Below are 27,923 nucleotides of genomic sequence, written 5' to 3'. Positions count from 1 at the left end.
GAGGAGATGTGCAGCAAAGGGGAGGCGGAGTATCCACACTGCACTGTAATGACATGTGATGCTGACAAAAAAAAAATCATTCACTCTAAAGTCAAACAGATAACTGTAACCCTCTCATAACTGTTAAACATTTGGAGGATATACAGAGAGCCATGGTTGACTTATCAGTAGGGTTGTTGGTGTTGTTTTCTCTCCAGGGCTCAGCGCTCGCCTCCCAAAATGGTAAGTTGCTTTCTGAACCATATATGTGTCATTAATAAATTATCATGCTTTTTTAAAAAAAAAAAATGGCTACAGTTTGTACAGTAAAGGCTTGTACTCTGCTGGGTTATACAAATATTAGAAAGGTTAACACTTTGCATATTTGTGTCATGCCTTAGATTAGAAATAAGTGTGACATCTCCTATTTTAACAGTTAATTCAATCGAACCACACAGTAGCTCAAAATCGTCTTCAGGTTGGACGATAACCTACAGTAAATACTGTAGGCTGGACTATTGGAAATGCTTTTTAAGCAGGACCCACCCTGCATTCACCTTTCCAGCAAGCCTTAACAATTTAATAACTGAGTAACTGAGACTAAAACATGATTTGTATCAGTGAATATGTAATTTTGTCAGTCTGACTAGTGACACAGCAGCAGGTCATGGACAGTAGTAATAAATAAATACATTTACATTAGTAATGTACCTGAGAGCATACTTGTGCTTGATTATTCTAAGTGTATGCTACCTTAAACATCCACTCCACTACACCAATTCGATGTACTAATAGTTTACTTGGGTCATTCCATTTAGTGCAGCTCTCTGTTTCCGCTCCCCTAAAAGAACATTAACAGGCACAGGGGTCATTTTTCTCCACTGAGTACTTCCATTATGCCGCTAGTTATATTCGGGTTGTTTTTAGGTTGTCTGTATATCCTGTCAATTCCCGTGGACGTGATATTTAAAGATTTTGGTGGTCATAGGTCAAAGGTAAAGGTCACTGTGACCTTGTGTGTCTCATTCTTGTGAACTTGAATTTCTCCAAATTTGGCACAAATTTTTGAGTGGACTAAAGGATGAACTGATAAAGTATTGGTGATCAAAGGTCAAAGTCACAGTGAACCTTTGATTCGTCTCATTCGTGTAAAAACAATATCTCATGTATTTCTTGAAATTGGAAAAAAAAAAGGTGTCTGCTTGGAATGAAGAGTGAACTAAAGTGAGTACAATCCGGTGGCCAAAGGTCAAAGATAAACGTCAAGATGAACTCAAAAACCTTTTTGTCTGGCCATAGATAAAGAATGAATACACTCAAATTGCACACAAATGTCTAATAGGATATGATGATGAAGCTCCGGCATTTTATATCCAAAAGGTAAAATGTCAACTGTGACGGCGGCATATCCCTGTCAATAATTGCGAGCAGAATATCCCTCCTCGGATCGTATCTGCACGCGCAGATCTCTTTTGTGTGCGCGAGGAGGGAAATTCTGCTTGTAATTTTTGACAGTGACATGCCGCCATATACTACGATGTGTTGGTGACGTTTTTGGTGATATTTTGTGTCATTGTCCATGGCATACCATACTATGGCATTTTGGCATCATTTTTGACAGCATACTATACAAGGATGTTTGGGTGATACATACTTCACCATGAAATTTCTTGGTCATTTTTGATGAGATTCTATACTATGACTTTCCGTGGAATTTTGTGACATTTTTGACTATATACCATAATGATGATGATGTTTTGGGGTCGTTATAGATGACATAATCAGGTATGTTTCGGTCGTGTTTTGAGACATTTTTGACGGTATAATATACTATGAAGTATTTTTGACGTTTTGGGTCATTTTTAACAACATACTATAATATGATGTTTACGGTTGCCTTATTTGAAGATATACTATAGTATGTATAGTAAAACAGCTGAACACATCGTATTAAAGCAAGGCGTAACACGTTATAGAAAAGAATGTCGAAGAAAACATAGCATTGCATGTTTTACATGTTTTACATAACGTGTTAAAAAAATTTACAAAAATGCTATACTATAGTAGGGCGAAAAATGGCAAAATGTGACACATCCAAAAACAGCTGAAAACCACATAAAATAGCATGCCGAGACACACCATAGTAAAGGATGTTGCAAAAACGACCAAAAACACCATGCACCTGCAGTGCTAGAGTATGGTAAAAATTGTCATAATATGACATGTCCAAAAAAACTGCTGAAAACCACATAAAACCATGTAAAATAGCATGTCAAGACACGCCATAGTACAGGATGTTGCGAAAGCGGCCCAAAACACCATAAAATAGCGTGTTTGTTGCTGGCCATTTTTGCACCATCCTATGCTATGGCGTGTCTTGCATTGTTATTTTATGTGGTTTTATTTGGCTTGCACTGTTTTTGGACATATCATATTTTGACATTTTTTACCATACTCCAGTACTGCAATTTTGGTCATTTTATCGCCATACTATATTATTGGTTTTTGGCCTTTTTTGCAACACCCTATGCTATGGCATGTGCCAGTGTGCTATTTTACATGGTTTTATGTGGTTTTCAGCTGTTTTTGGGACATGCCAAATTTTGCCATTTTTTGCCTTACTATAGTCTTGCATTTGTAGTCATTTCTTCGACATGCCAAATTCTGATATTTTTGGCCCTTTTTGCAACTTTCTATGATACGGCACGTCTTGGCAGGCTATTCTAAGCTGTTTCCAGCTGTTTTTGGGACATGTCAAATTTTGCCTTTATTCGCCTTACTATAGTCTTGCATGTATGGTCATTTTTTCGACATGCCAAAGTGGGATGTTTTTTGCCCTTTGTGCAAGTTTCTATGCTATGGCGTGTCTTTCAGGCTATTCTACGCTGTTTCCAGCTGTTTTCAGCTGTTTTTGGGATATGTCAAATATTGACATTTTTCACCTTACCATAGTGTTGAATTTGTGGTCATTTATTCAGTATACCAAATCATGATGTTTTTGATCAGTTTTGCAAATTTCTATGCTATGGTGTGTCATGGCAGGATTTTATAAGCTGTTTCCAGCTGTTTTAGGGACATGTTAAATTTTGAAATTTTTTGCCTTTTTGTCATTTTTTCGACATAAAAAATTATGATGTTTTTGGCCCTTTTTGCAACTTTCTATGCTATGGTATCTCTTGGCAGACTTTTCTAAGATGTTTACAGATGTTTTTTAGACGTCAAATTTTTTCTATTGTCCTGCCTTTCTGGTCATTTTTTCAACATGCCACATCATGATGTTTTGGGCCCTTTTTGCAATTTTCTGTGCTATGGCGTGTCTTGGCAGGCTATTCTAACCTGTTTCCAGTTCTTTTCAGCTGTTTTTGGGACTAATTTAAATTCTGACATTTTTTGCCTTACTATAGTCTTGCCTTTTTGTTCATTATTTCAACATAAAAAATCATGATGTTTTTGACCCTTTTTGCAACTTTCCATGCTATGGAGTGTTTTGAGTGTTTTATGCTGTTTTCAGGTGTCTTCAGCTGTTTTTTGGAAATGTCTTATTTTGAAAGTGAAATATTAGTGAAATATTCCGGTGTTTTTGACAGTTTTTGCAACATTCTATGCTATGGCGTGTCTTTACACGCTATTTTATGCTGTTTTGAGGTGTTTTCAGCTGTTTTTTGAACATGTCATATTTTGACATTTTTGCCATACTATAGCCTTGCCTTTTCGTTCAATTTTCTTGACATGCATTATTAGCGTCTTTTTGGCAGTTTTTGCAAGATTCTTTGCATTGGTATGTTTTTGCAAGTTATTTTATGCTGCTTTGAGGTGTTTTCAGCTGTTTTAAAAAATGTCATATGTTGACATTTTTGCCATACCTTTTCGGTCATTTTTTTTTTTACATGCATTATTCGTGTTTTTTTAATAGTTTTTGCAACATTCTATGCTATGGCGTGTCTTTGCACGCTATTTTATGCTGTTTTGAGTTGTTTTCAGCTGTTTTTGAGACATGTGTCATGTGTCATATTTTGACATTTTTGCCATACTATAGCCTTGCCTTTTCGGTCAATTTTTTTTAACATGCATTATTCAGGTGTTTTGACAGTTTTTGCAAAATTCTATGCTATGGCATGTCTTCACACGCTATTTTATGCTGTTTTGAGGTGTTTTCAGCTGTTTTAAAAAATCTCACATTTTGACATTTTTGCCATACTATAGCCTTGCCTTTTTGGTAATTTTTTTGACATGCATTATTTGGGTGTTTTGGGCAGTTTTGCAACTTTTTGTGCTATGGCGTGTCTTTGCACACTATTTTATGCAGTTGTTTTGAGGTGTTTTCAGCTGTTTTTTGAACATGTCATATTTTGACATTTTTGCCATACTATAGCCTTGCTTTTTCGGTCAATTTTTTTGACATGCATTATTTGGGTGTTTTTGACAGTTTTTGGCAACATTTTATGCTATGGCATGTCTTTGCACCCTATTTTATGCTGTTTTGAGGTGTGTTTTCAGCAGTTTTAAAAAATCTCATATTTTGACATTTTTGCCATACTATAGCCTTGCCTTTTTGGTCAATTTTTTTTTTTACATGCATTATTCGTGTTTTTTTTATAGTTTTTGCAACATTCTATGCTATGGCGTGTCTTTGCACGCTATTTTATGCTGTTTTGAGGTGTTTTCAGCTGTTTTTAAAAATGTCATATTTTGACATTTTTGCCATACTATAGCCTTGCCTTTTTTGGTCATTTTTTTGACATGCATTATTTGGGGTGTTTTTGGGCAGTTTTTTTTGCAACTTTCTATGCTATGTCGTGTCTTTGCACGCTATTTTATGCTGTTTTTCATGTGTTTTCAGCTGTTTTTGGGACATGTCAAATTTTGACATTTTTGCCATACTATAGCCTTGCCTTTTCGGTCATTTTTTTGACAACATGCATTATTTGGGTGTTTTTGACAGTTTTTTTTTGCAACTTTTTATGCTATGGTGTGTCTTTGCACGCTATTTTTATGTGTTTTTGAGGTGTTTTCAGCTGTTTTTTTGGGAAATGTCATATTTTGACATTTTTGCCATACTATAGCCTTGCCTTTTTGGTCATTTTTTTTGACATGCATTATTTGGGTGTTTTTGACAGTTTTTGCAAACTTTTTATGCTATGGTGTGTCTTTGCACGCTATTTTATGCTGTTTTGAGGTGTTTTCAGCTGTTTTTGGGAATGTCATATTTTGACATTTTTGCCATACTATAGCCTTGCCTTTTCGGTCATTTTTTTCAACATGCATTATTCATGTTTTTTTAATAGTTTTTGCAACATTCTATGCTATGGTGTCTTTGCACGCTATTTTATGCTGTTTTCATGTGTTTTTCAGCTGTTTTTGGGACATGTCATATTTTGACATTTTTGCCATACTATAGCCTTGCCTTTTCGGTCATTTTTTTGACATGCATTTTTGGTGTTTTTGACAGTTTTTGCAAACTTTTCTATGCTATGGTGTGTCTTTGCACGCTATTTTATGCTGTTTTGAGGTGTTTTCAGCTGTTTTTAAAAAATGTCATATTTTGACATTTTTGCCATACTATAGCCTTGCTTTTTGGTCATTTTTTTGACATGCATTATTTGGGTGTTTTTGACAGTTTTTTGCAACTTTCTATGCTATGCGTGTCTTTGCACGCTATTTTATGCTGTTTTGAGGTGTTTTCAGCTGTTTTTTCATATTTTGACATTTTTGCCATACTATAGCCTTGCCTTTTTGGTCATTTTTTGGACATGCATTTAAATGGTGTTTTTGGCCTGTTTTTGCAACAATTCTATGCTATGGCGTGTCTTTGGCACGCTATTTTAGAGGTGTTTTCAGCTGTTTTTTTGGGACATGTCATATTTTGACATTTTTGCCATACTATAGCCTTGCCTTTTTGGTCATTTTTTTGACATGCATTATTTTGGGTGTTTTTGGCATTTTTTTTACAAACTTTCTATGCTATGGTGTGTCTTTGCACGCTATTTTATGCTGTTTTTTGAGGTGTTTTCAGCTGTTTTTAAAAAATGTCATATTTTGACATTTTTTGCCATACTATAGCCTTGCCTTTTTTGGTCATTTTTTTGACATGCATTATTTTGGTGTTTTTTGTTTTTCACAGTTTTTGCAACTTTCTATGCTATGGTGTGTCTTGGCACGCTATTTTATGCTGTTTTTGAGGTGTTTTCAGCTGTTTTTTGGACATGTCATATTTTGACATTTTTGCCATACTATAGCCTTGCCTTTTCGGTCATTTTTTGACATGCATTATTTGGTGTTTTTGACAGTTTTTGCAACTTTCTTTGCTATGGTGTGTCTGTGCACGCTATTTTATGCTGTTTTGAGGTGTTTTCAGCTGTTTTTGGGACATGTCATATTTTGACATTTTTGCCATACTATAGCCTTGCCTTTTTGGTCATTTTTTTTGACATGCATTATTTGTTTTTTTAATAGTTTTTTGCAACATTCTATGCTATGGCGTGTCTTTGCACGCTATTTTATGCTGTTTTGAGGTGTTTTCAGCTGCTGTTTTTTTGGGACATGTCATATTTTGACATTTTTGCCATACTATAGCCTTGCCTTTTTTCGGTCATTTTTTGGACATGCATTTTTGGTGTTTTTGGCAGTTTTTTTTGCAACATTCTATGCTATGGCGTGTCTTTGCACGCTATTTTATGCTGTTTTGAGGTGTTTTCAGCTGTTTTTTGGGACATGTCATATTTTGACATTTTTGCCATACTATAGCCTTGCCTTTTTTGGTCATTTTTTTTGACATGCATTATTTGGGTGTTTTTTGACAGTTTTTGCAACTTTCTATGCTATGGTGTGTCTTGCACGCTATTTTATGCTGTTTTGAGGTGTTTTCAGCTGTTTTTTGGGAACATGTCAATTTTGACATTTTTGCCATACTATAGCCTTGCCTTTTCGGTCATTTTTTTGACATGCATTATTTGGTGTTTTTGACCTTTTTTGCAACATTCTATGCTATGGTGTGTCTTTGCACGCTATTTTATGCTGTTTTGAGGTGTTTTCAGCTGTTTTTGGGACATGTCATATTTTGACATTTTTGCCATACTATAGCCTTGCCTTTTTGGTCATTTTTTTGACATGACATGCATTTTTGGTGTTTTTTTGACAGTTTTTGCAACTTTTCTATGCTATGGTGTGTCTTTGCACGCTATTTTATGTGTTTTGAGGTGTTTTCAGCTGTTTTTTGGGACATGTCATATTTTGACATTTTTGCCATACTATAGCCTTGCCTTTTTGGTCATTTTTTTTGACATGCATTTTTTTGGGTGTTTTTGACAGTTTTTGCAACTTTCTATGCTATGGTGTGTCTTTGCACGCTATTTTATGCTGTTTTGAGGTGTTTTCAGCTGTTTTTGGACATGTCATATTTTGACATTTTTGCCATACTATAGCCTTGCCTTTTCGGTCATTTTTTTGGACATGCATTTTTTATGTTTTTTGGACCAGTTTTTTGCAACATTCTATGCTATGGTGTGTCTTTGCACGCTATTTTATGCTGTTTTGAGTGTGTTTTCAGCTGTTTTTTGGGACATGTCATATTTTGACATTTTTGCCCATACTATAGCCTTGCCTTTTCGGTTTTTTTTTTTGGACATGCATTATTTTTTGGGTGTTTTTGACAGTTTTTTGCAAAACATTCTATGCTATGGTGTGTCTTTGCACGCTATTTTATGCTGTTTTGAGGTGTTTTCAGCTGTTTTTTGGGACATGTCATATTTTGACATTTTTGCCATACTATAGCCTTGCCTTTTCGGTCATTTTTTGGACATGCATTTTTGGTGTTTTTGGCCAGTTTTTTGCAACTTTTCTATGCTATGGCGTGTCTTTGCACGCTATTTTATGCTGTTGAGAGGTGTGTTTTCAGCTGTTTTTGGGACATGTCATATTTTGACATTTTTGCCATACTATAGCCTTGCCTTTTTGGTCATTTTTTGACATGCATTATTTGGTGTTTTTGGACTTTTTTTTGCAACTTTCTATGCTATGGTGTGTCTTGGCACGCTATTTTATGCTGTTTTGAGTGTGTTTTCAGCTGTTTTTGGGACATGTCATATTTTGACATTTTTGCCATACTATAGCCTTGCCTTTTTCGGTCATTTTTTTGACATGCATTATTTTGGTGTTTTTGGCACAGTTTTTTGCAACATTCTATGCTATGGTGTGTCTTGGCACGCTATTTTATGCTGTTTTGAGGTGTTTTCAGCTGTTTTTTGGGACATGTCATATTTTGACATTTTTGCCATACTATAGCCTTGCCTTTTTCGGTCATTTTTTTGACATGCATTATTTGGTGTTTTTGGACGTTTTTTGCAACATTCTATGCTATGGTGTGTGTGTGTCTTTGCACGCTATTTTATGCTGTTTTGAGGTGTTTTCAGCTGTTTTTTGGGACATGTCATATTTTGACATTTTTGCCATACTATAGCCTTGCCTTTTTGGTCATTTTTTTTTTTGACATGCATTTTTTTGGTTTTTTTGGACCGTTTTTGCAACATTCTATGCTATGGCGTGTCTTTGCACGCTATTTTATGCTGTTTTGAGGTGTTTTCAGCTGTTTTTTTGGGACATGTCATATTTTGACATTTTTGCCATACTATAGCCTTGCCTTTTCGGTCATTTTTTTTGACATGCATTTTTGTGGTTTTTTTAATAGTTTTTGCAACATTCTATGCTATGGTGTCTTTGCACGCTATTTTATGCTGTTTTGAGGTGTTTTCAGCTGTTTTTTGGGACATGTCATATTTTGACATTTTTGCCATACTATAGCCTTGCCTTTTTTTCGGTCATTTTTTTTTGACATGCATTTTTTGTGTGTTTTTTTTAATAGTTTTTTGCAACATTTCTATGCTATGGCGTGTCTTTGCACGCTATTTTTTATGCTGTTTTGAGGTGTTTTCAGCTGTTTTTGGGACATGTCATATTTTTGACATTTTTGCCATACTATAGCCTTGCCTTTTTCGGTCATTTTTTTGACATGCATTATTTTGGTGTTTTTTGGTTTTTTTTGCAAATTCTATGCTATGCTATGGTGTGTCTTTGCACGCTATTTTATGCTGTTTTGAGGTGTTTTTCTGCTGTTTTTTTGGGACATGTCATATTTTGACATTTTTGCCATACTATAGCCTTGCCTTTTCGGTCATTTTTTGGACATGCATTATTTTGGTGTTTTTTGGACCTTTGTTTTTGCAATTTTCTATGCTATGGTGTCTCTTGGCACGCTATTTTATGCTGTTTTGAGGTGTTTTTCAGCTGTTTTTTTGGGACATGTCATATTTTGACATTTTTGCCATACTATAGCCTTGCCTTTTTCGGTCATTTTTTGACATGCATTTTTGGTGTTTTTTTAATAGTTTTTGCAACATTCTATGCTATGGCGTGTCTTGGCACGCGCTTTTTTATGCTGTTTTGAGGTGTTTTTCAGCTGTTTTTGGGACATGTCATATTTTGACATTTTTGCCATACTATAGCCTTGCCTTTTTTTGGTCATTTTTTTGACATGCATTTTTTTGTGTTTTTGGCAGTTTTTGCAAACTTTCTATGCTATGGTGTGTCTTGGCACGCGCTTTTTATGCTGTTTTGAGGTGTTTTCAGCTGTTTTTTTTGGGACATGTCATATTTTGACATTTTTTGCCATACTATAGCCTTGCCTTTTTGGTCATTTTTTTTTGACATGCATTATTTGGTGTTTTTGACCATTTTTGCAAAACTTTCTTTGCTATGTGTGTCTTTGCACGCTATTTTATGCTGTTTGAGGTGTTTTCAGCTGTTTTTGGGACATGTCATATTTTGACATTTTTGCCATACTATAGCCTTGCTTTTTTGGTCATTTTTGGACATGCATTTTTGGTGTTTTTTGACAGTTTTTTGCAAATTCTATGCTATGGTGTGTTTGCACGCTATTTTATGCTGTTTTGAGGTGTTTTCAGCTGTTTTTTGGGACATGTCATATTTTGACATTTTTGCCATACTATAGCCTTGCCTTTTTCGGTCATTTTTTTGGACATGCATTTTTTTGGTGTTTTTGGACAGTTTTTGCAACTTTTTATGCTATGGTGTGTCTTTGCACGCTATTTTATGCTGTTTTGAGGTGTTTTCAGCTGTTTTTTGGACATGTCATATTTTGACATTTTTGCCATACTATAGCCTTGCCTTTTTTGGTCATTTTTTTTTGGACATGCATTTTTGTTTTTGGTTTTTTGCCTTTTTTTGCAACATTCTATGCTATGGTGTGTCTTTGCACGCTATTTTATGCTGTTTTTGAGGTGTTTTCAGCTGTTTTTTGGAACATGTCATATTTTGACATTTTTCATTGCCATACTATAGCCTTGCCTTTTCGGTCATTTTTTTTTGGACATGCATTTTTTGGTGTTTTTTTTTAGTTTTTTGCAACATTCTATGCTATGGTGTCTTTGCACGCTATTTTATGCTGTTTTGAGGTGTTTTCAGCTGTTTTTTTGGGACATGTCATATTTTGACATTTTTGCCATACTATAGCCTTGCCTTTTCGGTCATTTTTTTTTGACATGCATTATTTTGGTGTTTTTGGCCAGTTTTTGCAACATTCTATGCTATGGTGTGTCTTGGCACGCTATTTTTTATGCTTTTTTGAGGTGTTTTTTTCAGCTGTTTTTGGGACATGTCATATTTTGACATTTTTGCCATACTATAGCCTTGCCTTTTCGGTCATTTTTTTGACATGCATTATTATGGTTTTTTTTTTGGCATTTTTGCAACATTCTATTGCTATGGCGTGTCTTGCACGCTATTTTATGCTGTTTTGAGGTGTTTTTCAGCTGTTTTTGGGACATGTATATTTTGACATTTTTGCCATACTATAGCCTTGCCTTTTCGGTCATTTTTTTTGGACATGCATTTTATGGTTTTTTTGGCCATTTTTTTGCAACATTCTATGCTATGGTGTGTTGGCACGCTATTTTATGCTGCTGTTTTGAGGTGTTTTCAGCTGTTTTTTGGGACATGTCATATTTTGACATTTTTGCCATACTATAGCCTTGCCTTTTTTCGGTCATTTTTTTGGACATGCATTTTTATGGTGTTTTTGACAGTTTTTTGCAACATTCTATGCTATGGTGTGTCTTTGGCACGCTATTTTTTTATGCTGTTTTGAGGTGTTTTTCAGCTGTTTTTGGGACATGTCATATTTTGACATTTTTGCCATACTATAGCCTTGCCTTTTTGGTCATTTTTTTGGACATGCATTATTTTATGGTGTTTTTTTGGCCAGTTTTTGCAAACATTCTATGCTATGGCGTGTCTTGGCACGCTATTTTATGCTGTTTTTGAGGTGTTTTCAGCTGTTTTTGGGACATGTCATATTTTGACATTTTTGCCATACTATAGCCTTGCCTTTTTGGTCATTTTTTGGACATGCATTTTTTGTGTTTTTGGCCGTTTTTGCAACATTCTATGCTATGGTGTGTCTTGGCACGCTATTTTTATGCTGTTTTGAGGTGTTTTCAGCTTTTTGGGACATGTCATATTTTGACATTTTTGCCATACTATAGCCTTGCCTTTTTTGGTCATTTTTTGGACATGCATTATTTTGGTGTTTTTTGCCAGTTTTTGCAACATTCTATGCTATGGCGTGTCTTGGCACGCGCTATTTTATGCTTTTTGAGGTGTTTTCAGCTGTTTTTGGGACATGTCATATTTTGACATTTTTGCCATACTATAGCCTTGCCTTTTTTCGGTCATTTTTTTTTTTGGACATGCATTTTTTGGTGTTTTTGGGCAGTTTTTGCAATTTCTATGCTATGGTGTGTCTTGGCGCTATTTTATTATGCTGTTTTGAGGTGTTTTCAGCTGTTTTTGGGACATGTCATATTTTGACATTTTTTTGCCATACTATAGCCTTGCCTTTTTTTTCGGTCATTTTTTTTTTGACATGCATTATTTGGTGTTTTTGACCAGTTTTTGCAAAATTCTATGCTATGGTGTGTCTTTGCACGCTATTTTATGCTGTTTTGAGGTGTTTTCAGCTGTTTTTTGGGACATGTCATATTTTGACATTTTTGCCATACTATAGCCTTGCTTTTTTGGTCATTTTTTTTTGACATGCATTTTTTGGTGTTTTTTGCCAGTTTTTGCAACATTTTCTATGCTATGGTGTGTCTTGGCACGCTATTTTATGCTGTTTTGAGGTGTTTTCAGCTGTTTTTGGGACATGTCATATTTTGACACATTTTTGCCATACTATAGCCTTGCCTTTTTTTCGGTCATTTTTTTGACACATGCATTTTTGGTGTTTTGGACCTTTTTTTGCAACATTCTTATGCTATGGGTGTGTCTTGGCACGCTATTTTATGCTGTTTTTGAGGTGTTTTCAGCTGTTTTTTTTGGGACATGTCATATTTTGACATTTTTGCCATACTATAGCCTTGCCTTTTTGGTCATTTTTTTTGGACATGCATTTTTTGGGTGTTTTTTTGGCAGTTTTTTGCAACATTCTATGCTATGGTGTGTCTTTGCACGCTATTTTATGCTGTTTTGAGGTGTTTTCAGTTTTTTTTGGGACATGTCATATTTTGACATTTTTGCCATACTATAGCCTTGCCTTTTTTTCGGTCATTTTTGGACATGCATTTTATGTGTTTTTTGGCTTTTTTTTGCAACATTCTATGCTATGTGTGTCTTGGCACGCTATTTTATGCTGTTTTGAGGTGTTTTCAGCTGTTTTTTGGACATGTCATATTTTGACATTTTTGCCATACTATAGCCTTGCCTTTTCGGTCATTTTTTTTTGGACATGCATTTTGGGGTGTTTTTGGCTTTTTTTGCAACATCTATGCTATATGGCGTGTCTTGGCACGCTATTTTATGCTGTTTTGAGGTGTTTTCAGCTGTTTTTTGGGACATGTCATATTTTGACATTTTTGCCATACTATAGCCTTGCCTTTTCGGTCATTTTTTTGACATGCATTATTTGGGTGTTTTTGACAGTTTTTTGCAACTTTTCTATGCTATGGCGTGTCTTGGCACGCTATTTTATGCTGTTTTGAGGTGTTTTCAGCTGTTTTTTGGGACATGTCATATTTTGACATTTTTGCCATACTATAGCCTTGCCTTTTCGGTCATTTTTTTGGACATGCATTATTTTTGGTGTTTTTTGGACAGTTTTTGCAAATTCTTTATGCTATGGTGTGTCTGGCACGCTATTTTATGCTGTTTTGAGGTGTTTTCAGCTGTTTTTGGGAATGTGTCATATTTTGACATTTTTGCCATACTATAGCCTTGCCTTTTTTCGGTCATTTTTTTGGACATGCATTATTTTGTTTTTTTGCCGTTTTTGCAACATTCTATGCTATGGCGTGTCTTGGCACGCTATTTTATGCTGTTTTGAGGTGTTTTCAGCTGTTTTTTGGGACATGTCATATTTTGACATTTTTGCCATACTATAGCCTTGCCTTTTTGGTCATTTTTTTTGACATGCATTATTTGGTTTTTTTGGCAGTTTTTGCAACTTTCTATGCTATGGTGTGTCTTTTGCACGCTATTTTATGCTGTTTTGAGGTGTTTTTCAGCTGTTTTTGGGACATGTCATATTTTGACATTTTTTTTGCCATACTATAGCCTTGCCTTTTTTGGTCATTTTTTTTGACATGCATTTTTATGGTGTTTTTTGGCAGTTTTTGCAACATTCTATGCTATGGTGTGTTGGCACGCTATTTTATGCTGTTTTGAGGTGTTTTCAGCTGTTTTTTTTGGGACATGTCATATTTTGACATTTTTGCCATACTATAGCCTTGCCTTTTCGGTCATTTTTTTGGACAGCATTATTTGGTGTTTTTGGCAGTTTTTTTTTGCAACATTCTATGCTATGGTGTGTCTTTGGCACGCTATTTTATGCTGTTTTGAGAGTGTTTTCAGCTGTTTTTTGGGACATGTCATATTTTGACATTTTTGCCATATACTATAGCCTTGCCTTTTTGGTCATTTTTTGGACATGCATTTTTATGGTGTTTTTGGCCTTTTTTGCAAACATTCTATGCTATGGTGTGTCTTTGCACGCTATTTTATGCTGTTTTGAGGTGTTTTCAGCTGTTTTTTGGGACATGTCATATTTTGACATTTTTGCCATACTATAGCCTTGCCTTTTTGGTCATTTTTTTTTGGACATGCATTTTTTGGTGTTTTTTTGGCCAGTTTTTGCAAATTTCTATGCTATGGCGTGTCTTGGCACGCTATTTTATGCTGTTTTGAGGTTTTTTCAGCTGTTTTTTTGGGACATGTCATATTTTGACATTTTTGCCATACTATAGCCTTGCCTTTTGGTCATTTTTTTTGGACATGCATTTTTTATGTTTTTTTTGGCATTTTTGCAACATTCTATGCTATGGTGTGTCTTTGCACGCTATTTTATGCTGTTTTGAGGTGTTTTCAGCTTTTTTTTTTTGGGACATGTCATATTTTGACATTTTTGCCATACTATAGCCTTGCCTTTTTCGGTCATTTTTTTTGGACATGCATTATTTTGGTTTTGGCATAGTTTTTTGCAACATTCTTGCTATGTGTCTTTGCACGCTATTTTATGCTGTTTTGAGGTGTTTTCAGCTGTTTTTGGGACATGTCATATTTTGACATTTTTGCCATACTATAGCCTTGCCTTTTTTCGGTCATTTTTTTTGGACATGCATTATTTTGGTGTTTTTGGCCAGTTTTTTTGCAAACATTCTATGCTATGGTGTGTCTTGGCACGCTATTTTATGCTGTTTTGAGGTGTTTTCAGCTTTTTTGGGACATGTCATATTTTGACATTTTTGCCATACTACTATAGCCTTGCCTTTTCGGTCATTTTTTTGGACATGCATTTTTTGTGTTTTTTGGCCGTTTTTTTTTTGCAACATTCTATGCTATGGCGTGTCTTTGGCACGCTATTTTATGCTGTTTTGAGGTGTTTTCAGCTGTTTTTTGGACATGTCATATTTTGACATTTTTGCCATACTATAGCCTTGCCTTTTCGGTCATTTTTTGGACATGCATTTATTTGGGTTTTTTGACAGTTTTTGCAACATTCTATGCTATGGTGTGTCTTTGCACGCTATTTTATGCTGTTTTGAGGTGTTTTCAGCTGTTTTTGGGGACATGTCATATTTTGACATTTTTGCCATACTATAGCCTTGCCTTTTTGGTCATTTTTTTGGACATGCATTTTTATGGTTTTTTGTTGTTTTTGCAAACATTCTATGCTATGGCGTGTCTTGGCACGCTATTTTTTATGCTGTTTTGAGGTGTTTTCAGCTGTTTTTGGGACATGTCATATTTGACATTTTTGCCATACTATAGCCTTGCCTTTTTGGTCATTTTTTTTGACATGCATTATTTGGGTTTTTTTGCCGTTTTTGCAACATTCTATGCTATTTGCTATGGTGTGTCTTGCACGCTATTTTTATGCTGTTTTGAGGTGTTTTCAGCTGTTTTTTGGACATGTCATATTTTGACATTTTTTTGCCATACTATAGCCTTGCCTTTTTGGTCATTTTTGGACATGCATTTTTTGGTGTTTTTGGCCAGTTTTTGCAACATTCTATGCTATGGTGTCTTGGCACGCTATTTTATGCTGTTTTTGAGGTTTTTTTCAGCTGTTTTTGGGACATGTCATATTTTGACATTTTTGCCATACTATAGCCTTGCCTTTTGCATTTTTTTGGTCATTTTTTTTTGACACAACATGCATTTTTTATGGTGTTTTTTGGCCGTTTTTGCAAAATTCTATGCTATGGTGTGTTTTTGCACGCTATTTTATGCTGTTTTGAGTGTTTTCAGCTGTTTTTGGGACATGTCATTTTTGACATTTTTTGCCATACTATAGCCTTGCCTTTTTTCGGTCATTTTTTTTTTTTGACATGCATTTTTGGGTTTTTTGGCCAGTTTTTTTTTGCAACATTCTATGCTATGGTGTGTCTTTGGCACGCTATTTTATGCTGTTTTGAGGTGTTTTCAGCTGTTTTTGGGACATGTCATATTTTGACATTTTTGCCATACTATAGCCTTGCCTTTTCGGTCATTTTTTTTGACATGCATTTTTATGGTTTTTTTGGCAGTTTTTTTGCAACATTCTATGCTATGGCGTGTCTTGGCACGCTATTTTTATGCTGTTTTGAGGTGTTTTCAGCTGTTTTTTGGGACATGTCATATTTTGACATTTTTGCCATACTATAGCCTTGCCTTTTCGGTCATTTTTTGGACATGCATTTTTTGGGTTTTTTTGACCTTTTTTTGCAAACATTCTATGCTATGGTGTGTCTTGGCACGCTATTTTATGCTGTTTTGAGGTGTTTTCAGCTGCTTTTTTTGGGACATGTCATATTTTGACATTTTTGCCATACTATAGCCTTGCCTTTTTGGTCATTTTTTCAACATGCATTATTTGGGTGTTTTTGGCCGTTTTTGCAAATTCTTTGCTATGCTATGGTGTGTCTTTGCACGCTATTTTATGCTGTTTTTGAGGTTTTTCAGCTGTTTTTGGGACATGTCATATTTTGACATTTTTGCCATACTATAGCCTTGCCTTTTCGGTCATTTTTTGGACATGCATTTTTATGGTGTTTTTTTTGGCCTTTTTTTTTGCAACATTCTATGCTATGGCGTGTGTCTTTGCACGCTATTTTATGCTGTTTTGAGGTGTTTTCAGCTGTTTTTTGGGACATGTCATATTTTGACATTTTTGCCATACTATAGCCTTGCTTTTTTGGTCATTTTTTTTGGACATGCATTTTTTGGTGTTTTTTGGCCGTTTTTTTGCAACATTCTATGCTATGGCGTGTCTTGGCACGCTATTTTATGCTTTTGAGTGTTTTTCAGCTGTTTTTTGGGACATGTCATATTTTGACATTTTTGCCATACTATAGCCTTGCCTTTTCGGTCATTTTTTTGGACATGCATTTTTTGGGTTTTTTTGGCCAGTTTTTTTTTTGCAACATTCTATGCTATGGTGTCTTTGGCACGCTATTTTATGCTGTTTTGAGGTGTTTTCAGCTGTTTTTTGGGGACATGTCATATTTTGACATTTTTGCCATACTATAGCCTTGCCTTTTTTGGTCATTTTTTGGACATGCATTTTGGTGTGTTTTTTGGACTTTTTTTTGCAAATTTCTATGCTATGGCGTGTCTTGGCACGCTATTTTATGCTGTTTTGAGTGTTTTTCAGCTTTTTGGGACATGTCATATTTTGACATTTTTGCCATACTATAGCCTTGCCTTTTTTCGGTCATTTTTTTGGACATGCATTATTATGTGTTTTTTTTGGCAGTTTTTTTGCAACATTCTATGCTATGGCGTGTCTTGGCACGCTATTTTATGCTGTTTTGAGTGTGTTTTCAGCTGTTTTTTTGGGACATGTCATATTTTGACATTTTTGCCATACTATAGCCTTGCCTTTTTGGTCATTTTTTGGACATGCATTTTTTGGTGTTTTTTGGCCAGTTTTTGCAACATTCTATGCTATGGTGTGTCTTGGCACGCTATTTTATGCTGTTTTGAGGTGTTTTCAGCTGTTTTTTTGGGACATGTCATATTTTGACATTTTTGCCATACTATAGCCTTGCCTTTTCGGTCATTTTTTGGACATGCATTTTTTGGTTTTTTGGCAGTTTTTGCAACATTCTATGCTATGGTGTCTTGGCACGCTATTTTATGCTGTTTTGAGGTGTTTTCAGCTGTTTTTTGGGACATGTCATATTTTGATTTTTTTGCCATACTATAGCCTTGCCTTTTCGGTCATTTTTTTGACATGCATTTTTTGGTGTTTTTGGCCATAGTTTTTGCAACATTCTATGCTATGGCGTGTCTTTGCACACGCTATTTTTTATGCTGTTTTGAGGTGTTTTCAGCTGTTTTTTGGACATGTCATATTTTGACATTTTTTGCATACTATAGCCTTGCCTTGCCTTTTTGGTCATTTTTTTTCACATGCATTATTTTGGTGTTTTTGGCCGTTTTTTTGCAAACATTCTATGCTATGTGTGTCTTGGCACGCTATTTTATGCTGTTTTGAGGTGTTTTCAGCTGTTTTTTGGGACATGTCATATTTTGACATTTTTGCCATACTATAGCCTTGCTTTTTTTGGTCATTTTTTGGACATGCATTTTTGGTGTTTTTTTGGCCAGTTTTTTGCAAAATTCTATGCTATGGTGTGTCTTGGCACGCTATTTTATGCTGTGTTTTGAGGTGTTTTCAGCTGTTTTTTTGGGACATGTCATATTTTGACATTTTTGCCATACTATAGCCTTGCCTTTTTTGGTCATTTTTTGGACATGCATTTTTATGGTGTTTTTGGCCGTTTTTTTGCAAATTTTCTATGCTATGGTGTGTCTTTGCACGCTATTTTATGCTGTTTTGAGGTTTTTTTCAGCTGTTTTTTGGGACATGTCATATTTTGACATTTTTGCCATACTATAGCCTTGCCTTTTCGGTCATTTTTTTGGACATGCATTTTTTGTGTTTTTTGGACAGTTTTTTGCAACATTCTATGCTGCTATGGTGTGTTTGGCACGCTATTTTTTATGCTGTTTTGAGGTGTTTTCAGCTGTTTTTGGGACATGTCATATTTTGACATTTTTGCCATACTATAGCCTTGCCTTTTTTGGTCATTTTTTTGGACATGCATTTTTTTGGTGTTTTTGGCCTTTTTTTGCAAAAATTCTTTGCTATGGCGTGTCTTTGCACGCTATTTTTTATGCTGTTTTGAGGTGTTTTCAGCTGTTTTTGGGACATGTCATATTTTGACATTTTTGCCATACTATAGCCTTGCCTGCCCTTTTTGGTCATTTTTTGGACATGCATTTTTTTGGTGTTTTTGGCTTTTTTGCAACAAATTCTATGCTATGGTGTGTCTGGCACGCTATTTTATGCTGTTTTGAGTGTGTTTTCAGCTGTTTTTGGGACATGTCATATTTTGACATTTTTGCCATACTATAGCCTTGCCTTTTTTTGGGTCATTTTTTGGACATGCATTTTTTGGTTTTTTGGCGTTTTTGCAAACATTCTATGCTATGGCGTGTCTTTGGCACGCTATTTTATGCTGTTTTGAGGTGTTTTCAGCTGTTTTTGGGACATGTCATATTTTGACATTTTTGCCATACTATAGCCTTGCCTTTTTGGTCATTTTTTTTTTGACATGCATATTTATGGTTTTTTTTGTTTTTTTGCAAAACATTCTATGCTATGGCGTGTCTTTGCACGCTATTTTTATGCTGTTTTGAGGTGTTTTCAGCTGTTTTTGGGACATGTCATATTTTGACATTTTTGCCATACTATAGCCTTGCCTTTTTTTTGGTCATTTTTTTTTGACATGCATTATTATGGTGTGTTTTTTAATTTTTTTTTGCAACATTCTATGCTATGGCGTGTCTTTGCACGCTATTTTATGCTGTTTTGAGGTGTTTTCAGCTTTTTTGGGACATGTCATATTTTGACATTTTTGCCATACTATAGCCTTGCCTTTTTGGTCATTTTTTGGACATGCATTTTTGGGTGTTTTTTGGCCAGTTTTTGCAACATTCTATGCTATGGTGTGTCTTGGCACGCTATTTTATGCTGTTTTGAGGTGTTTTTCAGCTGTTTTTGGACATGTCATATTTTGACATTTTTGCCATACTATAGCCTTGCCTTTTTGGTCATTTTTTTTTTGGACATGCATTTTTGTGGTGTTTTTGACAGTTTTTGCAACATTCTTTGCTATGGTGTGTCTTTGCACGCTATTTTATGCTGTTTTGAGGTGTTTTCAGCTGTTTTTGGGACATGTCATATTTTGACATTTTTTTGCCATACTATAGCCTTGCCTTTTTTGGTCATTTTTTTGACATGCATTTTTATGGTGTTTTTTGGCAGTTTTTGCAACATTCTATGCTATGGTGTGTCTTTGCACGCTATTTTTATGCTGTTTTGAGGTGTTTTCAGCTGTTTTTTGGGACATGTCATATTTTGACATTTTTGCCATACTATAGCCTTGCCTTTTTGGTCATTTTTTTGACATGCATTTTTGGGTGTTTTTGGCAGTTTTTGCAACATTCTATGCTATGGTGTGTCTTTGCACGCTATTTTTTATGCTGTTTTTGAGGTGTGTTTTCAGCTGTTTTTGGGACATGTCATATTTTGACATTTTTGCCATACTATAGCCTTGCCTTTTCGGTCATTTTTTTGGACATGCATTATTTGTGTGTTTTTGGCCAGTTTTTTTGCAAAATTCTATGCTATGGTGTGTCTTTGCACGCTATTTTATGCTGTTTTTGAGGTGTTTTCAGCTGTTTTTTGGGACATGTCATATTTTGACATTTTTGCCATACTATAGCCTTGCTTTTTCGGTCATTTTTTGGACATGCATTATTTTGGTGTTTTTTGGCCAGTTTTTGCAACCTTCTTGTGCTATGGTGTGTCTTTGCACGCTATTTTATGCTGTTTTGAGGTGTTTTCAGCTGTTTTTCAAAAAACATCATATTTTGACATTTTTGCCATACTATAGCCTTGCCTTTTTTTTCGGTCATTTTTTTGACATGCATTATTCGTGGTGTTTTTAACAGTTTTTGCAAATTCTATGCTATGGTGTGTCTTTGCACGCTATTTTATGCTGTTTTGAGGTGTTTTCAGCTGTTTTGGGAAATGTCATATTTTGACATTTTTGCCATACTATAGCCTTGCCTTTTTGGTCATTTTTTGGACATGCATTATTTGGTTTTTTTTGGGCAGTTTTTGCAACTTTCTATGCTATGGGTGTGTCTTTGCACGCTATTTTATGCTGTTTTGAGGTGTTTTCAGCTGTTTTTTAAAAAATGTCATGTCATATTTTGACATTTTTGCCATACTATAGCCTTGCCTTTTTGGTCATTTTTTTGACATGCATTATTTGGTGTTTTTGGCCATTGCTTTTTTTTGCAACTTTCTATGCTATGGTGTGTCTTTGCACGCTATTTTATGCTGTTTTCAGGTGTTTTCAGCTGTTTTTGAGACATGTCATATTTTGACATTTTTGCCATACTATAGCCTTGCCTTTTCGGTCATTTTTTTGACATGCATTATTTGGGTGTTTTTGGCAGGGCAAAACATTCTATGCTATGGCGTGTCTTTGTACACTATTTTTAGCTGTTCCCACCTTTTTTTGGGACTTGTGAAATTTTGACATTTTTCGCCTTACCATAGTCTTACATTTTTGGTCATTTTTTTGACATAGCAAATTATGATGTTTTTGGCCCTTTTTGCAACTTTCTATGCTATAACGTTGTCCTGACAGGCTATTCAAAGCTGCTTCCAGCTGTTTTTGGACTGTTTTTTGGACATGTCAAATTTTTTGACATTTTTCCCCTTCGTATAGTTTTTCATTTTTGGTCATTTTTTCGACTTTCCAAATTATGATTTTTTGTGGCCTGTTATGTGTCCTTTAATGGATGAGTGGAAAGGAGACATCAACACAACAAAGAGAAGATGGCATAAAGAAAATGATTTATTGGAAACCACTACTTACAAAAATTCTAAAAATTGTGGAGAAGGAGGGTGGGATGAGGGGTTGTGCCAAATAAATAATAGTCCCAAAAAATACAATAGAACAGGGGCTAAGCTGAATCTAGCCTTATAAAAAATAAACTCAAACAAAACCTGACTCAATTATCTTAAAAAAGAAGCTTAACCAAAAATATATACAGAGGCGGCACAACCATAAAACCTAGTGTTTCTAGACAATCCCAAAAGACTTGCATGAGTGAAAAATGTATGGGGTACCCCATCTTACCAATCCACACCCTCACTCCACCAACCTATTTTAACTAAGGAAACTCCAGTGTAAATGGCAGCATTCAACACCACAGCAGCTCCAGCAGGCAGAGAGTGCGATCAGTGCAGGCAAAGTCCTTTTATGAGAGAGCCTTTGGTGTGATTGGCCAGTTTGGAAGAGCCCACACCACACAGTTGCAGGCCAATCAGGTTGATGGCACCTGGCAGAAGAGGAGGTGAGAGAGAGAAAACCAGGAGGGAAAGACACAAACAAAAACATAACTGCACAGTGCCCACCTTCCCCAACAGCCTGGCATGTAACAGGCCTTTTTTTGCAACTTTCTATGCTATGGCAGGTTTTGGCAGGCTATTTTTAGCTGTTTACAGCTGTTTTTGGGACATGTGAAAAATTTTGACATTTTTTGACATGTCCTTACTATAGTCTTGCATTTTTGGTCATTTTTTTTGGACATGCCAAATTATTATGTTTTTGGTCCTTTTTGCAACTTTCTATGCTATAGCATGTTTTGGCAGGCTATTATAGGCTTTTTTCCAACTGTTTTCAGCAGTTTTGGGACATGTCAAATTCGCCTTCCTATAGGGTGAAAAAGTCTTGCATTTTTGGTCATTTTTTCGACATGCCAAATTATGACGTTTTTGCCTCTTTTTGGAAATTTCATGTCGAAAAAAATGACCAAAGATGCAAGACTATAGTAAGGCAAAAAATGTAAAAATTTGACATGTCCCAAAAACAGCTGAAAACAGCTGGAAACAGCTTAGAATAGCCTGCAAAGACACGCTATCACATAGAAAGTTGCAAAAAGAGGTAAAAATGTCAGAATTTGGCATGTCGAAAAAAATGACCAAAAATGCAAGACTATAGTAAGGTGAAAAATGTCAAAATTTCAAATTTGCAAAATCAGCTGAAAACAGCTGAAATTGCCTAGAATAGCCTGCCAAGACATGCTATAGCATAGAAGTTGCAAAAAGGGGCAAAAACGTCATAATTTGGCATGTCGAAAAAATGACCAAAAATGCAAGACTATAGTAAGGCGAAAAAAATGTCAAAATTTGACATGTCCCAAAAAAACAGCTGTAAACAGCTGGAAACAGCTTAGAATAGCCTGCCAAGACACGCCACAGCATAGAAATTTGCAAAAAGAGGCAAAAACGTCATAATTTGGCATGTCGAAAAAAATGACCAAAAATGCAAGACTATAGTAAGGCGAAAAATGTAAAAATTTGACATGTCCCAAATACAGCTGGAAACAGCTGGAAACAGCTTAGAATAGCCTGCCAAGACACGCCATCGCATAGAAAATTTGCAAAAAGAGGCAAAAATGTCAGAATTTAGCATGTCAAAAAAATGACCAAAAATGCAAGACTATAGTAAGGTGAAAAATGTCAAAATTTGACATGTCCCAAAAACTGCTGAAAACAGCTGGGAAAAGCCTTATAATAGCCTGCCAAGACATGCTATAGCATAGAAAGTTGCAAAAAAGGCAAAAACGTTTTGAATTTGGCATGTCAAAAAAATGGCCAAAAATGCAAGACTATAGTAAGGCGAAAAATGTCGAAATTTCAAATTTGCAAAATCAGCTGAAAAAACAGCTGAAAATTGCTTAGAATAGCCTGCCAAGACATGCTATAGCACAGAAGTTGCAAAAAGGGGCAAAAACGTCATAATTTGACATGTCGAAAAAATGACCAAAAATGCAAGACTATAGTAAGGTGAAAAATGTCAAAATTTGACATGTCCCAAAAACTGCTGAAAACAGCTGGAAAAACCCTATAATAGCCTGCCAAGACACGCCATAGCATAGAAATTTGCAAAAAGAGGCAAAAACGTCAGAATTTGGCATGTCGAAAAAAAATGACCAAAAATGCAAGACTATAGTAAGGCGAAAAATGTCCAAATTTGACATGTCCCAAAAACAGCTGGAAACAGCTGGAAACAGCTTAGAATAGCCTGCCAAGACACGCCATCGCATAGAAATTTGCAAAAAGAGGCAAAAATGTCAGAATTTGGCATGTCAAAACAAATGACCAAAAATGCAAGACTATAGTAAGGTGAAAAATGTCAAAATTTCAAATTTGCAAAATCAGCTGAAAACAGCTGAAATTGCTTAGAATAGCCTGCCAAGACATGCTATGGCACAGAAGTTGCAAAAAGGGGCAAAAACGTCATAATTTGGCATGTCAAAAAAATGACCAAAAATGCAAGACTATAGTAAGGCGAAAAATGTCAAAATTTGACATGTCCCAAAAACAGCTGGAAACAGCTTAGAATAGCCTGCCAAGACACGCCATCATATAGAAATTTGCAAAAAGAGGCAAAAACGTCATAATTTGGCATGTCGAAAAAATGACCAAAAATGCAAGACTATAGTAAGGCGAAAAATGTAAAAATTTGAAATGTCCCAAAAACAGCTGGAAACAGCTTGAAACAGTTTAGAATAGCCTGCCAAGACACGCCGTCGCATAGAAATTTGCAAAAAGAGGCAAAAACGTCATAATTTGGCATGTCGAAAAATGGCCAAAAATGCAAGACTATAGTAAGGCGAAAAATGTCAAAATTTGACATGTCCCAAAAACTGCTGAAAACAGCTAGAAAAAGACTATAATAGCCTGCCAAGACATGCTATAGCATAGAAATTTGCAAAAAGAGGCAAAAACGTCATAATTTTGCATGTCAAAAAAAATGACCAAAAATGCAAGACTATAGTAAGGCGAAAAATGTCAAAATTTCAAATTTGCAAAAACAGCTGAAAACAGCTGAAATTGCTTAGAATAGCCTGCCAAGACACGCCGTCGCATAGAAATTTGCAAAAAGAGGCAAAAACGTCATAATTTGGCATGTCGAAAAAATGGCCAAAAATGCAAGACTATAGTAAGGCGAAAAATGTCAAAATTTGACATGTCCCAAAAACTGCTGAAAACAGCTAGAAAAAGACTATAATAGCCTGCCAAGACATGCTATAGCATAGAAATTTGCAAAAAGAGGCAAAAACGTCATAATTTTGCATGTCAAAAAAAATGACCAAAAATGCAAGACTATAGTAAGGCGAAAAATGTCAAAATTTCAAATTTGCAAAAACAGCTGAAAACAGCTGAAATTGCTTAGAATAGCCTGCCAAGACATGCTATAGCATAGAAGTTGCAGAAAGGGGCAAAAACGTCATAATTTGGCATGTCGAAAAAATGACCATTTTTTACAACATGCCAAATTATGATGTTTTTGGCCCTTTTTACAACTTTCTATGCTATGGTGTGATTTGGCAGGCTATTCTAAGCTGTTTCCAGCTGTTTTCAGCTAATTTTGCAAATTTGAAATTTTGACATTTTTCGCCTTACTATAGTCTTGCATTTTGGTCATTTTTTCTCCATGCCAAATTATGATGTTTGTGGCCCTTCTTGCATTTTTGATCATTTTTACGACATTCGGAATTATGTGGTTTTTGGCCTTTTTTGCAACTTTCTAGGCTATGGCGTGTCTTGGCATGCTTTCCTAAGATGTTTACAGATGTTTTTGGGACATGTCAAATTGTGATATTTTTCGCCTTACTATAGTCTTGCATTTTTGGTCATTTTTTCGACATGCCAAATTCAAAAGTTTTTGCCTCTTTTTGCGACTTTCTATGCTATAGCATGTCTTGGCAGGCTATTCTGAGTTGTTTCCAGCTGTTTTGGGGATATGTCAAATTTTGCCATTTTTTGCCTTGCATTTTTGATCATTTTTTTAACATGCCAGTTTATGATGTTTTTGGCCCTTTTTGCAATACTATAGTATGGTGAAAAGTGTCAAAACATGACATGTTCCAGAAACAGCAGAAAACCACATAAAATCAAATCCCGAGACACGATATTGCATAGAATGTTGCAAAAAATGGCCCAAAACACCATAACATAGCATGTTGAAAAAATGACCAAAAATGCATCTACTAATTTATTGCAAAGTTTGACACATTTATTTATTATTTCTTATTATCTTTTTTCCCTTTCTTTCTGAAAGGAACTAAACCAATTTCACTAAGGCAAATGTTTAAATACTTTTGAGAGGCACCCAAAAACAGCAAAAGAAAACTGATGTTGCTCCTGGATTCAACAGGTTCAGTCTGAATGGTGCATTTACATAGAATTTTTCACATGAAAATAAGTTTGTCCTCTTTCTTTCTCTTCTTTAAAGGCTCTGCGCCCTTCCTGCGGACTTTTTCTGGACACTTTGTGATGGTCACTGATGAGCCTATAGACTATGTTGACCTGTCTGTGTTAGACAGTTTGAAGGATGACGGGGGTTCTGGTTCAGGATGGGAGCAGGAACCAGTTAAAAAACATGGTCCACACCGCCAACCCCGGAAGCATTATTTTGTCTCAGATGAAGCTAAAAGTTTCCTCCAGGGTCGCCTGGCAACAACCTTTGTCCCAACAGTCTACACCCTCGTTCTTATCATCAGCGTGCCCCTTAATGTTGTTGCTATGGTGATGTTTATGCATCACAGCCGCCCCAGAAAACCGGCGATCATCTACATGCTGAACTTGGCCTGTGCTGACCTGTTGTTCGGCCTGCTCCTTCCCTTCAAGATCGCCTACCATTACCATGGCAACAACTGGATCTATGGCTCCTTCATGTGCAGAGTTGTCACAGCAGCTTTCTACTGCAACATGTACTGCTCCATCCTGCTCATGACGTGCATCAGCATTGACCGATTCCTGGCAGTGGTTTACCCCATGAACTCGCTGACGTGGCGCAGCCCTCAGACAGCTTCAGCTGTGTGTGCTGCTATGTGGTTGTTGGCCCTTGGAGGCGTTTCCCCTCTCCTTATCTCTGGACAAACCATTTATTTGTCAGATTTGGGCATCACCACCTGCCATGATGTTCAGGATGTGGAAGAATTACAAGCTTACTATCTTTATTTCTTCCCCATCTATTCTTCCATCTTCTTCTTCATCCCTCTTGTCTTCACTGCTGTCTGTTATGTGCGTATCATTCAGGCTCTGGCAGCGGCCAACGTTGAGAACCGCTCTAGAAAGACTCGAGCTGTGGTGATGGCTGCGGTCGTGCTGGTCGTGTTTGTAGTCTGCTTTGCCCCCACCAACATCATCCTGATGGTTCACTACGTTCAGCTGTCCCACAAGTCCAGCGACAGTTCTTACCAAGCATACCTGCTCTCCATGTGTGTAGGCAGCCTCAGCTGCTGTCTGGATCCAGTCTTGTATTACTTTGCCTCCTCTCAGTGCCAGAAGCAGGTGGCAGCACTGCTCAGGTGTAGGCAACCAGAACAAGCAGCAAGCAGCTCTCGAACACAGAGCACAAGGACCAGCGGGCGGAGAGACAGCGTCAAGTCATACAAGATGGAGAGCGTTCAAACTAACCCGGGGAGCCAGTACAGCAGGCTGGTGGCTTAGTGACATTGGGCCTGCTTCTGAAAGACTTTCAAACTTGGACCTTTATTTAAACCTTTACCAAGTAAATTCTGGATCCAAAAAGTTTTTCCAGTGCCTCTTAATGCTGGACTTATTTGCGCAAAATTTGCTTCTTTGATGAATTACATTAAAGGTCCAGTGTGTAGGATTTAGGGGGATACGCTGGCACAAATTGACAAGCCTATAATACATGTTTTCTTCAGTGTATAATCACTTGAAATCATCCACAAAGGTTGCCATGTTGCACTGCCATGTTGCTGTAGTAGTCCAGACTGGACCATTTGCCAATTTGCAACAGCCACAGAAGTTATCAGCCCCTCCACAATGAGCCAAACAGCAATGGGGGGAAAAAGTTTTAACATGAAACTGCTGTATTCTGTGTTTTTACCGGTTTAAATCATGGGTCTGTGTTCTGAAGACGAAGAGACCTCTGCAGATAATTCAGCTTCCAGTAAAAAACTTCTAAATGTCTGGATCTTAAGTTATCCCAGAAAAAAGGTGAACGCACATTAGCAAGTGCTGGGCTAGTATCCTGTCTGTGATGAGACAGTGTTTTTATGGTTTTAACAATCAAGTCTCTTTGTTTAAGAGAGCAAGAAACCTCTGAAGATAATTCAGCTCCCACTAAAAACTTCCTGAACAATAAATGCTTAAGGTGTCCTAACAGGGAGTTCCCGCTTGGCACATGGGAGAAGTTTCAGCTGGTTGCAGTCAGTAATCTTTACCACTAGATGACACTAAATCCTACACACTGCTCCATAAAATAAAT

The 27,923-nt window shown here is 36.1% G+C and overlaps 1 protein-coding gene across 1 annotated transcript; it reads left to right on the top strand.

Moving 5' to 3' along the window:
* The first annotated feature begins 99 nt into the window (after window positions 1-99).
* On the top strand, window positions 100-27,922 carry f2r (coagulation factor II (thrombin) receptor). Its single transcript, XM_042488404.1, has 2 exons — window positions 100-222; window positions 25,917-27,922. Exons 1-2 carry the CDS (start codon window positions 153-155, stop codon window positions 27,134-27,136), a joined length of 1,290 nt encoding a protein of 429 aa, XP_042344338.1. The 5' UTR covers window positions 100-152; the 3' UTR covers window positions 27,137-27,922.
* The last annotated feature ends 1 nt before the right edge of the window (window position 27,923 follows it).

This window comes from Plectropomus leopardus, chromosome 6 (genome assembly GCF_008729295.1).
Source record: "Plectropomus leopardus isolate mb chromosome 6, YSFRI_Pleo_2.0, whole genome shotgun sequence".
Taxonomy (NCBI): domain Eukaryota; kingdom Metazoa; phylum Chordata; class Actinopteri; order Perciformes; family Serranidae; genus Plectropomus; species Plectropomus leopardus.
The sequence above is the reverse complement of the archived record's forward strand: the minus strand, read 5'-3'. Positions and strand labels throughout refer to the sequence as shown.

Coding starts and splice junctions, on each gene's coding strand:
- f2r (XM_042488404.1), top strand. CDS start 153: ATGGTTGACTTATCAGTAGGGTTGTTGGTGTTGTTTTCTCTCCAGGGC. Junction 223..25,916: donor AGCGCTCGCCTCCCAAAATG/GTAAGTTGCTTT, acceptor TCTTCTTTAAAG/GCTCTGCGCCCTTCCTGCGG.